The sequence below is a fragment of the Procambarus clarkii genome, chromosome 74 (genome assembly GCF_040958095.1).
Source record: "Procambarus clarkii isolate CNS0578487 chromosome 74, FALCON_Pclarkii_2.0, whole genome shotgun sequence".
Classification (NCBI taxonomy): domain Eukaryota; kingdom Metazoa; phylum Arthropoda; class Malacostraca; order Decapoda; family Cambaridae; genus Procambarus; species Procambarus clarkii.
The window spans coordinates 8,733,290-8,747,227 of record NC_091223.1 but is presented as its reverse complement, the minus strand read 5'-3'; the positions used below and the strand labels follow the sequence as shown (position 1 = coordinate 8,747,227).

The 13,938-nt window shown below is 45.1% G+C and overlaps 1 protein-coding gene across 1 annotated transcript in view; it reads right to left on the bottom strand.

Annotated features, from left to right (window-relative positions):
• Nucleotides 1-13,938, bottom strand: part of LOC123767432 (peroxidasin homolog) — an 820,244-nt gene that overhangs the window by 62,057 nt on the left and 744,249 nt on the right. Inside the window, exon 5 of the mRNA XM_069313105.1 lies at nucleotides 9,099-9,155. Within this exon, the coding sequence (XP_069169206.1) occupies nucleotides 9,099-9,155 (57 nt within the window). The remainder of the gene's footprint in view (nucleotides 1-9,098; nucleotides 9,156-13,938) is intronic.

The window sequence follows — 13,938 nt, the reverse complement described above, 5'->3', positions numbered from 1 at the left end:
ATATATATTCAAGAAGAAGCTTGAATGGTCCCCAAGCCAATATACAACTGAAAACTCCACACTCCAAAAGGATTCGAACCCAGACAGCCAGGAGCACAATGCACCATGGCGCACCTGGTTCCTTAACCACTCAACCACCGTGACTGGAAAAAAGTCATTGGCAGCCGAGGCTATAACCCCAACGACTCGACTTTAGTTTTGCTTAAGTTTGTGCTTGAGAGCTCGTGCACAAGAACACAACTTCTCTCTTTATGACTTAAAAGTTGAGATGTCTAACATACGGATAATCACTTTAATCCCTAGTAGCGACATTACTTAGAAAATAAGAAAGTAAATGGTGCGAGTTAATAGGCTTGAAACTTAAGTGTGAAGTAGACCCAGAACAACACACAAGACAGCTTAAGTCTTGAACTTGTCAGTTGGTTACTGTAAAGAAAAAATTAAAGACTTTCGCTTTTTAATTGCGTTTCACGAGGAATACTTCAAACATTCAGAGATTAAGCTCGTAAATTAACACTATTTATTGTGCCTTTCTCTTGAAGTTAAACAAGAGATAGGTTTGGAGAGACAACTTTAGGGTTTTAATAAGAGATCTGAGTAGAAAACCTGAGAGTTTTAACAATAGATCAAAGTAGACAACTTAAGGGTTTTAACAATAGATAAGTAGACAACTTGAGGGTTTTAACAATAGATCATAGTAGACAACTTGAGGGTTTTAACAATAGATCATAGTAGACAACTTGAGGGTTTTAACAATAGATCATAGTAGACAACTTGAGGGTTTTAACAATAGATCATAGTAGACAACTTGAGGGTTTTAACAATAGATCATAGTAGACAACTTGAGGGTTTTAACAATAGATCATAGTAGACAACTTGAGGGTTTTAACAATAGATCATAGTAGACAACTTGAGGGTTTTAACAATAGATCATAGTAGACAACTTGAGGGTTTTAACAATAGATCATAGTAGACAACTTGAGGGTTTTAACAATAGATCATAGTAGACAACTTGAGGGTTTTAACAATAGATCATAGTAAACATTTATGTACTGCTTCTCTTTTGTTTACTTTATTTTATTTGTAATATATCTTTTTTTTATTTCTTTTCATCATTCTCTTATCCCTCGCCCAGCTATATGGACTGGACAGTAGAGCGACGGTCTCGCTCTGTGCAGGTCGGCGTTCAATACCCGACCGTCCAAGTGCTTGGGCACCATTCCTTCCCACGTCTCACCCTAAACCCTATTCCTATTCCCTTCTAAGTGCTATATAGTCGCAATGACTTGGCGCTCTCTCCTGATAGTTCCTTTCCTTTCCTTCCTTCTTCTTGTTTTTCTCTTCTTTTTCAATCTTTAGTGTTCATAATGTGTCATAACCTTAGCCTCCACAAGTGAACGCTGAACATCATAATTCCAGTGTTTTAACCCCGCTCAAATAATATAGTCACCAGGAAAGATGTAAACAGATTATAGCATTAATGAATCGCATTATGTATAGGTTATACGCTGTGTAAAAGTTATGGCCCCAAAAACCATCGCCGAAATCAGATTTTCGTAAAATAGAAAACAGGTGCTGTCGACCGAGGCTCCGTATTGACTGTTGTCATTAAAGATAAATCCGGAGTTTGTGCCTGTCATCAGTGGTATGGCCGAAAGTAAATGTTTAATCACAATAAAAGCCTCATTACCGAGTATGATTAATTTTACAAAATGCAATTAACTAGCTGGCCTCACTTTACAAAACTACTTGGTACTGTATTTTGAAATTATGTAATGAACTCTATAGCAGAATCATACGTTTATTATTACTGAACATATCCTACTTGTGGTGTATGTATGTGTATATATATATATATATATATATATATATATATATATATATATATATATATATATATATACATATTAATATATATATATATATATCACCCCATTTTGAGCAATAATATTTATTGGGGACAGTAATTGCTGTTGGCAAAAATGAAACGAATGCCACTTAACACAGTTTGAAAGCGACCCCTACGACGATTCTTGCAATATTAGAGAAAATGGACCTTTAAGCGCACAGGTCTTTGTATGCCGCATCGTAAATGTATCCACCCGGTCTTCAGAGTGGTGCAAAGAGAGAGAGAAAGAGAGAGAGAGAGAGAGAGAGAGAGAGAGAGAGAGAGAGAGAGAGAGAGAGAGAGAGAGATGTAGATCGAGATAGGGACAAAGAGAGACAGAGACAAAGAGAGACAAAGATTGACAGGGACAAAGAGAGACAAGGATAGACAAACAGGCAGGCAGACTCAGCCATACATTGAGAGACAGTCAGACGTAGAGACAGACAGTGGAGGTGGACAGAGAGACCGACAGACAGACCCAGAAAGAGAGAGAGAGAGAGAGAACGACAGAGATAAAAAAGGGAAAGAGAGAGGGGAGAGAGAAAGACAGAGACTAACAGACCCTCTCCTCTTCCTCCCCTTCGTCGCCCCCCCTATCTCCTCTCCCTACTCTCCCTAGCATTTCCCACTGCTACCCTCTTCCCTCCTTCCCTTCTTGCCCCTAGCCTTTCACCCCATCGTCATCACTTACCCCATATTCCTTCCTCCGCATCCTCCTCCTCCTGTCTTTCCTACCATTCTCCCCCTTTCTCTTTATCCCTTCCATTCTCCATCTCTCTCTCTTTCCTCCCTTCCATTCTCCCCTCATTCATCCCTTTCTCCCTCAATCTCTCTCTAATCCTTTTTCTAATTCCCTATCCATACCGTTCTCACTCGCTCCCATTCTCTTCTTCTCCCGTTGTCTCTACCTCTCTCTCTTATGCCCTCTCTCCTCCCCTCGGGATGGTAGAGTGTCGGTCTCGGTTTATGCAGGTCGGCGTTCAATCCCCGACCTTCCAGTGGTTTGGCACTAGTCCCATCCAAGGCCTTATCTTGATCTCTTCCAAGTGCTACATAACCTTATTGACTTCACGCTATATCCTAATAATTCCCTTCCTCTCTCTCCTTCCCTCTCTCTTTACCTCCCTCACTCCCTCTCTCTTTCTCTCCCTCCCTCTCTCTTTCTCTCCTTCCCTCTCTCCTTACCTCCCTCCCTCTCTCTTTCTCTCCCTCCCTCTCTTTCTCTCTCTTTAACTCCCGTCCTCTCCTCCTGTGGGCAAAACTTGTTCAAGTAACGTGGAATAAATATTAGATCGATAACACATGAAAAAATAGATTTTTAATACTCTTTTGACAAATAAACCCAAATTTCAAGCTTCATATTTAGTCGTTGGTTGTCTCAAAAGGAAGCAATTCTACTTCGGGAAGGGGCATGGGGTCGACCCCCTCAACCCTATGATACTCGCTAATCACACCATGCACCGGGCTTCCAGCCTTAGACAGACAGATAGATAGTGTCTCATAGATATGCTATTAGTGGTACCCGGCGGTGCGCGGGTCTCTCTCTCTCTCTCTCTCTCTCTCTCTCTCTCTCTCTCTCTCTCTCTCTCTCTCTCTCTCTCTCATCCCCCTCCCCCAACCTTTTGCCCTCTCCTGCTCTCCATTCTTATCCACTATTCTCCCATCTCACCCCCCCCCCTCTCTCCCAATGTATGCCCCCTCTTCTCTCACCTCTCTTCCCTCCTCTACTTGTCTCCCCCCCCCCTCTCTCTCTCTCTCTCTCTCTCTCTCTCTCTCTCTCTCTCTCTCTCCTTATTACTCTTCAAATATCCCCCATTCTTCCTCTCTTCAAGCATTTCCCCGTTCTCCTTCCTACTCTCCCTATCTCTGTCTTTCTCTGTCTGTTGCCGGCTGGCTCTATTTTTCTCCTCGTCTTTTATGTCTCTCTCTGGTCGACCTGGTATCTCTGGGGCTTGTCCCTGTCCATTGTGTGTCTGTCTGTCTGCCGTCTGTTTCTGGCTGTCTCTGTTTCTGTCTGTCTTTGTTTCTGTTTGTCTCTGTTTCTGTCCAGTTCTGTTTCTTTCCTGTTCTGTTTCTGTCCTGTTCTGTTTCTGTCCTGTTCTGTTTCTTTCCTGTTCTATTTCTGTCCTGTTCTGTTTCTGTCCTGTTCTGTTTCCGTCTGTCTCTGTCTCTGTTTCTGTCTGTCTCTGTTTCTGTCTGTCTTCTGTTTCTGTCCTGTTTTGTTTCCGTCTATCTCTGTTTCTGTCTGTCTCTGTTTCTGTCTGTCTTCTGTTTCTGTCCTGTTCTGTTTCCGTCTCTCTCTGTCTCTGTCTGTCTCTGTTTCTGTCTGCCTCTGTTTCTGTGTGTCTCTGTTTCTGTCTGTCTTCTGTTTCTGTCCTGTTCTGTTTCCGTCTATCTCTGTTTCTGTCTGTCTCTGTTTCTGTCTGTCTTCTGTTTCTGTCCTGTTCTGTTTCCGTCTCTGTCTGTCTCTGTTTCTGTCTGCCTCTGTTTCTGTCCTGTTCTGTTTCTGTCTGCCTCTGTTTCTGTCCTGTTCTGTTTCCGTCAATCTCTGTCTGTCTCTGTTTATGTCTGTCTTCTGTTTCAGTCCTGTTCTGTTTCGGTCTGTCTCTGTCTCTGTTTCTGTCTGCCTCTGTTTCTGCCTGTCTCGGTTTCTGTCTATCTTCTGTTTCTGTCCTGTTCTGTTTCCGTCTATCTCTGTTTCTGTCTGTCTTATGTTTCTGTCTGTTTCTGACTTTGTTTCTGTCTCTGTTACTGTCTGTCTATGTTACTTTCTCTGTTTATGTCTGTTTTTCTCTCTCAGTTTCTGTCTGACTCGGTTTCTGTCAGTCTCTGTTTCTGTCCTCTTCTGTTTCTGCCTGTCTCTGTTTCTGTCTGTCCTCTTCTGTTTCTGCCTGTCTCTGTTTCTGTCTGTCCTCTGTTTCTTTCTTTGTTTCTGTCTGTCCTCTGTTTCTGTCTTTGGTTCTGTCTGTCTCTGTCCTCTTCTGTTTCTGTCAGTCTCTGTTTCTGTCAGTCTCTGTTTCTGTCTGTCTTTGTTTCTGTCTGTCTCTGTTTCTGTCTTCGTATCTGTCTGGATGACTGTCTCTGTTTCATTCAGTCTATTTCTATTTTTACTCAGACTATCGTCCCTGTTCTATCGGACTATCTGCCTCTTATAAGAGGACTATGGTCCTCTTATTCATATAATAATTGTCTCAGAACTAATAATAATGTTATATAATTGAACATAAATACGGTCACATAGGCTGTGTTATATCATCCGTGCAGGTGTCTCTTTATTGGTTCAAAAGTAATTATGAAGAGAAAGAGTTATGCCAATACGACCCCACACCACTGGAAAGGGATATGAGGATATGGAAATGAGATATGAGGACTGGGAGCTTGGATAAGAGCCCAAGGAGCTGGGATATGAGAACGAGAGGAAAGAAACGTTTCCCCTATTCATTTGGACCATCGGGATTCGATCTCCGACCCCTGCACGATACAAGGCCATAGCTGTTCTGACCCATCAAAGTTTCAAACGAAAATATATCACAAGCTATCATCCTGAGTCCACCTCCTGCAGGTCCTGTGTAGGCAATCAATACACTGGGCGGGTGTTGGGTGGGTGTTGCGCTGACAAATTCCAAAATGTTATATATTTTCTCTGTTGTCGTTTGTCGAAAATGGACGGAAAACACGTGCGACATATTGTGTGCCTGCTTCGTTTATCTCTAGATTTGTTTATCCCAAGAGTGGGATGTGTAGAGCCTTCCGCCTCACCCTCGGTACATATTGTGCCGGGTGGCTACATATTGGGTCGGGTGGGAGCCTCCCTCCTCAGTATTTCAGTTTTCGTTTGAGAAATAACAATCTTTAGTTCCTTTATTCTATTTTACAGAACATTTTTCGTAATATTGTTACAGAGTTCAGCTCCAGTGTTGAAACACTAGATTTGATTGTTTAACTGTAAGTAATCAATGATAGTGATTGTCGTTGTATTTAGTAATAAGCTCCAGTCAGAATCAGACAGAATAGTTTTCCGTTCTCATTGCTGCCGCATCGCAATTTTAATTAATATACAAACCTTTTTTCATTGTACATTAAAAGTCGCCAATCAAAAATTTATTCAAATAAAAGCCTATTGTGAAAGAATCTCATCTGAAAATGTTTACCTCTTAAAATACAGAAATCGAGCATTTGCGAAACATTAATGGATTAGTGGCAGGTCCCCGAGACTGCCACTAATCCATTAATTAGGATTCGGACTGCCTCACCCCCTTCGCAAGCGCTTTGGCCTGGGTTCGTATCCTGGCCGGGCGCCAGTCCATAACTGTAGCCTCTGTTCACCCAGCAGGGAATGAGTACCTGGTTGTTAATCATTTGGCAGCCGCGTCCAACAGCCTGGTTGATCAGTCCGGCAACCGGGAGGCCTGGTCGACGACCGGGCCGCGGGGACGCTAAGCCCCGGAAGCACCTCAAGGTAAGGTCGTATTCCAGGGAAAATTAGGAATGAAAGACTTGCCCGGAACACTATGCGTGTTGGTGGCTTTACAAGACTGTAATAACTCTTGTATATACATAACAAATATAAATTGTTATTTTACTATTTACGAGGTCGTGACTGTTATTGCTGAAGCGCCTGAATAGCTGTGTCGATTTTAATGAAAATTTAACTACTAATTTATCATAAATTTGTTCATGTGGTAATTAGACCTTATCGTATATCTTTCAATGGAGAATATGGTTTAATAAATGGCCAAATAAGGTGCTCGAATTTTCTCAGTGTATTGCTTATTTTGAAATTGGCAGAAATGATCAATTCAATTGACTATTTTCGTGTTAGAGAATCATTCTAGGACCTTTCAGGATTCAAGTTGAGGTGTACTGTACCGTGTACCACAACATTAAGGTGTACTGCAGCGTGTACCACAACATTAAGGTGTACTGTACCGTGTACCACAACATTAAGGTGTACTGTACCGTGTACCACAACATTAAGGTGTACTGTACCGTGTACCACAACATTAAGGTGTACTGTACCGTGTACCACAACATTAGGTGTACTGTACCGTGTACCACAACATTAAGGTGTACTGTACCGTGTACCACAACATTAAGGTGTACTGTACCGTGTACCATAATATGAAGGTGTACTGTACCGTGTACCACAACATTAAGGTGTACTGTACCGTGTACCATAATATGAAGGTGTACTGTACCGTGTACCATAATATGAAGGTGTACTGTACCGTGTACCACAACATTAAGGTGTACTGTACCGTGCACCACAACATTAGGTGTACTGTACCGTGTACCACAACATTAAGGTGTACTGTACCGTGTACCACAACATTAGGTGTACTGTACCGTGTACCACAACACGAAGGTGTACTGTACCGTGTACCACAACATTAGGTGTACTGTACCGTGTACCACAACATTAAGGTGTACTGTACCGTGTACATAATATGAAGGTGTACTGTACCGTGTACCATAACATGAAGGTGTACGGTACATGAAAGCATGCACCACACCCTGCCTCCTGCCTCACCCCAGCCACTGCCTCACCCCAGCCTCTGCCTCACCCCAGCCTCTGCCTCACCCCAGCCTCTGCCTCACCCCAGCCTCCGCCTCACCCCAGCCTCTGCCTCACCAAAGCCTCTGTCTCACCCCAGCCTCTGCCTCACCCAAGCCTCTGCCTCACCCCAGCCTCTGCCTTACCCCAGCCACTGCCTCACCCCAGCCTCTGCCTCACCCCAGCCTCTGCCTCACCCCAGCCTCTGCCTTACCCCAGCCTCTGCCTCACCCCAGCCTCTGCCTTACCCCAGCCTCTGCCTCACCCCAGCCTCTGCCTCACCCCAGCCACTGCCTCACCCCAGCCTCTGCCTCACCCCAGCCTCTGCCTCACCCTAGCCTCTGCCTCACCCTAGCCTCTGCCTCACCCTAGCCTCTGCCTCACCCCAGCCACTGCCTCACCCCAGCCTCTGCCTCACCCCAGCCACTGCCTCACCCCATCCAATGCATCACCCCATCCTCTGCCTCACCCCAGCCTCTGCCTCACCCCAGCCTCTGCCTCACCCCAGCCACTGCCTCACCCCATCCAATGCCTCACCCCATCCTCTGCCTCACCCCAGCCTCTGCCTCACCCCAGCCTCTGCCTCACCCCAGCCTCTGCCTCACCCCAGCCACTGCCTCACCCCACCCTCTGCCTCACCCCACCCTCTGCCTCACCCCAGCCTCTGCCTCACCCCAGCCTCTGCCTCACACCAGCCTCTGCCTCACACCAGCCTCTGCCTCACCCCAGCCTCTGCCTCACACCAGCCTCTGCCTCACACCAGCCTCTGCCTCACCCCAGCCTCTGCCTCACCCCAGCCTCTGCCTCACACCAGCCTCTGCCTCACCCCAGCCTCTGCCTCACCCCAGCCTCTGCCTCACCCCAGCCTCTGCCTCACCCCAGCCTCTGCCTCACCCCAGCCTCTGCCTCACCCCAGCCACTGCCTCACCCCAGCCTCTGCCTCACCCCAGCCTCTGCCTCACACCAGCCTCTGCCTCACCCCAGCCTCTGCCTCACCCCAGCCTCTGCCTCACACCAGCCTCTGCCTCACCCCAGCCTCTGCCTCACACCAGCCTCTGCCTCACCCCAGCCTCTGCCTCACCCCAGCCTCTGCCTCACCCCAGCCTCTGCCTCACCCCAGCCTCTGCCTCACCCCAGCCACTGCCTCACCCCAGCCTCTGCCTCACCCCAGCCTCTGCCTCACACCAGCCTCTGCCTCACCCCAGCCTCTGCCTCACCCCAGCCTCTGCCTCACACCAGCCTCTGCCTCACACCAGCCTCTGCCTTACCCCAGCCTCTGCCTTACCCCAGCCTCTGCCTCACCCCAGCCTCTGCCTCACCCCAGCCTCTGCCTCACCCTAGCCTCGGCCTCACCCCACCCTCTGCCTCACCCCAGCCTGTGCCTCACCCCAGCCTGTGCCTCACCCGAGCCTCTGCCTTACCCCAGCCTCTGCCTCACCCCAGCCTCTGCCTCACCCCAGCCTCTGCCTCACCCCAGCCTCTGCCTCACCCCATCCCCTGCCTTTTCACGACGTGTAGAAGTGTGGGCCGGGGCAGCAGGGGTGTGTCAGGGAGTGTAGAGGTGTACCGCTGGGTGTAGAGAGGTACCACGAGGTACCACGAGGTACCACGAGGTACCACGAGGTACCACGAGGTACCACGAGGTACGGTACTCACCTTCCTTGTTGCTGGTGGCTGGCATCCTGTACAGCTGGCCGTCCAAGTACCGCTTGTCTGTGGAGAAAAAAATTCAATTTACAATAATTTTTGTCATTCGGAACTTGCACATTGCAGAGTTATATATATTTTACTAAAGTATTTGGAAATATATCATGGTTTTTTTCCCCTATTTCTGTCCCCGTCCCCTTCTCACCTGTTTCTGCCGTCTTGCTCTCCAAGTTTTGCTCCTATCCCTATTTACCTATTTTCATATACATGTTTCTATTGATCTTTACAACAGATTAACTCACGCTTCTTGTTCATACTGGTTAATGGCGCGCCAGTTCCCAAGCCTCGTATGCTAGCTCGAACTGGTCTCCTGTCTCACAGGGAGCCAGAGCAAACTGGTCTCTTGTCTCACAGGGAGCCAGACCAAACTGGTCTCTTGTCTCACAGGGAGCCAGACCAAAGTGGTCTGTTGTCTCGCAGGGAGCCAGACCAAATTGGTCACCGGTCCAGGAGCAAGGCAAATTATGTTTGAACTCACTTTAAATTGAAAGGGAGGAAGGAATAATGTCCAACCACTCGTACGGTTGGGGATTGAACGCCAACCTGCACGAAGCGAGCCCGTCGCTCTACCGTCCAGCCCAAGTGGTTGGACTAGTGTGTCTGGGAAGCAGTGTGGTGCTGGGGACCTCTCTCTCTCTCTCTCTCTCTCTCTCTCTCTCTCTCTCTCTCTCTCTCTCTCTCTCTCTCTCTCTCTCTCTCTTCTGCAGGCGAGGTTTGTGTCTGTGTTGGGTCGAGGGTGGAGACAATTTGTCGACTCGTGCTAGATGAATATAGATGGTTCTCATTGACCTCGGGGACGCTGACACACATTTCTCGTTCTTTATATCTGACTCGTTCGTCCTGTTTATATATATGTCTGTCACTCTCTCTCTCTCTCTCTCTCTCTCTCTCTCTCTCTCTCTCTCTCTCTCTCTCTCTCTCTCTCTCTCTCTCTCTCTCTCTCTCTCTCTCTCTCCCTCTCTCTCTCTCTCTCTCTCTCTCTCTCTCTCTCTACGCCTTTTGTTTACTTCTCCTCCCTTACCCTTCCCTTAAATACATCCTCACCACCCCTCCACAATCCCTTTGTTTACTTCTGTATGTGGGAACCGACCTGTGAGATTTATATTTATTTAATTTATATGAATTTATATTTACGTTAATTTATATACTTCGATAGCAATTTGTATAATGATAAGTGGACTGTATTTCTGCAATAATCTTATAATCTCACAAATCGATCCTCTACACATTAGGGGGGGTTATTAAATTAATATATATGCAGCCAATCAAATTACAGAATTAACTACATACATTGATGAGGTTCCTTATCTTATAGTACAGCAGGTTAGTCCACCAGGTATAACTAGAGTGTAGACACCAAATTATCCTCTTTGAGGTAGCTTCCTCACCCAGTAACTGGTGCACAAAGTCTTGCATCCTCGTCTTGACCTGTCAAAAGGGCGCTAGCTGTGAAGCCAGATACCTATATATGACAAGTATATCAGAGAAAACAGTACATGGAACATGAAGACCTGGCTTAATTACCTTTAGTTTGAGGCTTCCACGTGATCTAACCGGGTCAACCCTATATCCTGACATTAATGGCCATAAATGAATGATAAACGGGTTTCGGATAGACACTTAACTTGAATTTGTAGACAGCGTGTTGACAAATGGTACACCTTTGGTTTCCATAACACTACGTCCAAGTAAATTTAACAGGAGCCGAATTTGCTCCCGTGTGAGCCTCTGGTCTAGTCTCAATAATGGCTGCCCTCCTTCCTCACTCTGACGCCTGGCTTACATTGTCCACATTTCAGAAAGTGATAGAAGGGTCACATTTACTCTACTTTAATATTGATAATTAAGTTAATTTATATAAGATGTTTTTATGATGGTAAAGTCCAAAGACTAATGTATTTAAGAATAATTCCCAGCAGAATAGCTGGTGAATTATAATAGTATGTGGTGATGATATCCCGTTTTCTATAGACGGTAATTCCACTACAAGTTACGTTTTCTATGGGTAACTTGTTGGTAATACAGCTATTATCTGTATGATATTAAATGGTGTCGGATTTTCCGACATAATTCCCCAGGGGGCTGCTCACGGGTCGAAGTCCTGATTAGAACAGACGAACACCGATACTCCTCCTTCGAATTATTAGATTAATTTGATGTTAGTAGTTAGTAATCACACATTTGTGCGTCTGTTCGTACAGGACGGATGTCCCGTACTAGAGTTGCAGGGGTTAGAAGTCTAATGCGATTTCATTTCCCTGTCAACTTTTGAAAGGCTAATATTCAAGCCTTATTACATATTATTTAACCCAGAAGACTGGATGTGATCAAGTACTACAGTCAAGTATGATTCAGGGACTGCAGTGAGATCAGTGACATTAGATATAACTTGAAGTTTGTTCAGGTAACTGGTCACTGATATATAAACACTGAGGCCCATGGAATACATCTTGATTAAATAATAAATGTATCAAATCAGTCATCAGATTTATTGGGGTTTAATTTAGTTAATTGATTCAGAAGATTGAATAGCTCATCATTAAAGTAAAGTATAGTTCTGAGACTGCAGTGGGTTCAGTGACATTGGTCGCAGTGACTTGTAGCTGTTTTAGGCTACTGTTCACTGATTTGCCACTGAGGCCTCATGAACTCATCTTCAGCTTTAAATGATGATACTAACATCAACCTCTGTTGGTATAGTCAGCTGTAATCTCCTTAGTATAATGCTACTGGAGAAATATAATCAGCTGACAAATTTAGATTTCTACTGGTATTGTTTATCTGCAGGCATAGGTCCCCTCAGGCTTGATACTGGGCCTGAGAGTAATTTACCTCCTGCAGAGTTTAACATGGTTATACCCTGATATTTAGTAGGGCTACCGATGAATCGATGACAATAGTCTGTCCCAACAAGGAGACCGAAGTCAGTGAGGTGATCAGACTTAATATTATCTGCCAATTTTATTCCTCTATTTCTCAGGAATTTGGCTGTTGCTCTCAGACCTTGAACTTGTAGGTCTACTGGTATTTTGTCCACCACAATGGCTTGTACTCGACAGACGTACCTGCCTAAACGTACTGATGGTTGTACCACCTGGTAGACTTGAGGTCCTGCATCTGTTACAAACCCTGAGATGTTGAATGACATCTGGGCTACAGGCCTTAATTGTAATTCATCTGCCAGCTTTTTAGTGATATATGTTCTCTGGGATCCTTGGTCAAACAACCCACGGGTATGGACCTTGGCCCTCTTATTCAGGATGGTAATTTGGGCAGTAGGCAAAGTCGTATTACCTTTAGACTTTGCCGATTGGACACTGTTTGTTTGTTGCACCTTGCAGTACTGTACTGTGGTGGGAATGCTATCTTCCACCTTGGGGTTTGGAGACGTTGTTTTGGTGTCTCTGCATAATGCTGCATGGTGCTGACCTTTGTTACACCTATTACAGGTGTGTAATTGGGTCTCACAGTCGTTGATGTTATGTTTCCTGAGGCACCTCGTGCAATGTTGCAAATCTTTGAGTCGCTCAACACGGGCGTCTCTATCAGGAAAATTAGGGCAGTGGTACATTGAATGTTTCTCATTGCAGAACAAACATGTTCCATAGCTTCCTGTACCCTTTGGTGTCACGTTCTTGGGTGACACAGTAACTATAGGCTTGGAGGGTCCCACTGCATATACGCCCACACTGCCACTGTTCCACTTTGGTGTTGAATTATATTGTCTAGATTGATTTGGTGTACCTTTGGTACTCTGTGGTTTACTATTATTGGTTTCTGAGGGTTTACTTGGTGGTTTTAATTTGTCATGTGTTCGTAATTGATGAACTACTGACTTTAAACCTTCAGATATTTCATTCATGGATAAGATGCTTTTATTGTAATGAGCACTCATTTGTCTCAATATGTCCCTAGGTATTTTCTCCTGGACAATTATTTTCAAGACCCACTCAGCCCCGTTTGTATCTGCTGTCAGGCTGAGGGCATTGATCAATGATTCTACCTCCAGCTTGAAGACTTGGAGTGAATCAGCTGAAGCCTCCGGTGGGGGTAAATGCAACAGCTCATGAACTAAATGTGATGTTCTTACTTCTGGATCAGCATAATTATCCTTGAGGAGTTTTACTGCCAGATCATAGCCGTCATTAGTTAATCTCAGATGGGATACTACTGTTTTAGCCTCACCTGATAATTGGCCTTGCAAATAAGAGAATTTACTACTCTTTGGTAAAGATTGTTTTGAGTCTACAAGGTCAACGAATTTGTTCCAAAATTCGTCCCAATCTTCCTCATCTTTTCCTGAGAAAGTGGGTAAATTAATTGGAGGGAGTCGAGCTTCTGCTTGACTCGTATTAGATGCAACTGTTGTTGTTGTTGCTGTTGCCTTGTTCTGGGCAATTAATTTGACATAAGGCTGTAACGTGGCCTGAGTGTGATCTTCATAATTCGCAAGATCAACCATAATGTCGTCTATTTCTGTTTCTGATAAATTGGTGTTGGCAAGTTCAGCCACATATGTTGCTATTTGACATTTGATTTGCTCAAATTTACCTGCAGCTGCTTGATAATAGCTTTCCAGGTCAGCATAATCAACTTGAGATTGTTGTGACAAATCTTCACATTTCTTGATCTGTCTCATTAAGTGGCCTTTAAGACCTGCAAGGGTTCTTTTCATTCTCCCTGCATTATCCATACTGGCTCGTTGGTGAAGCCTTGTGGGGCTTGTATTTGGGCTGCTCATAATACTGAACAAGCACTGATGGTAGCCTAGGGTTAAATTCTGCACTCA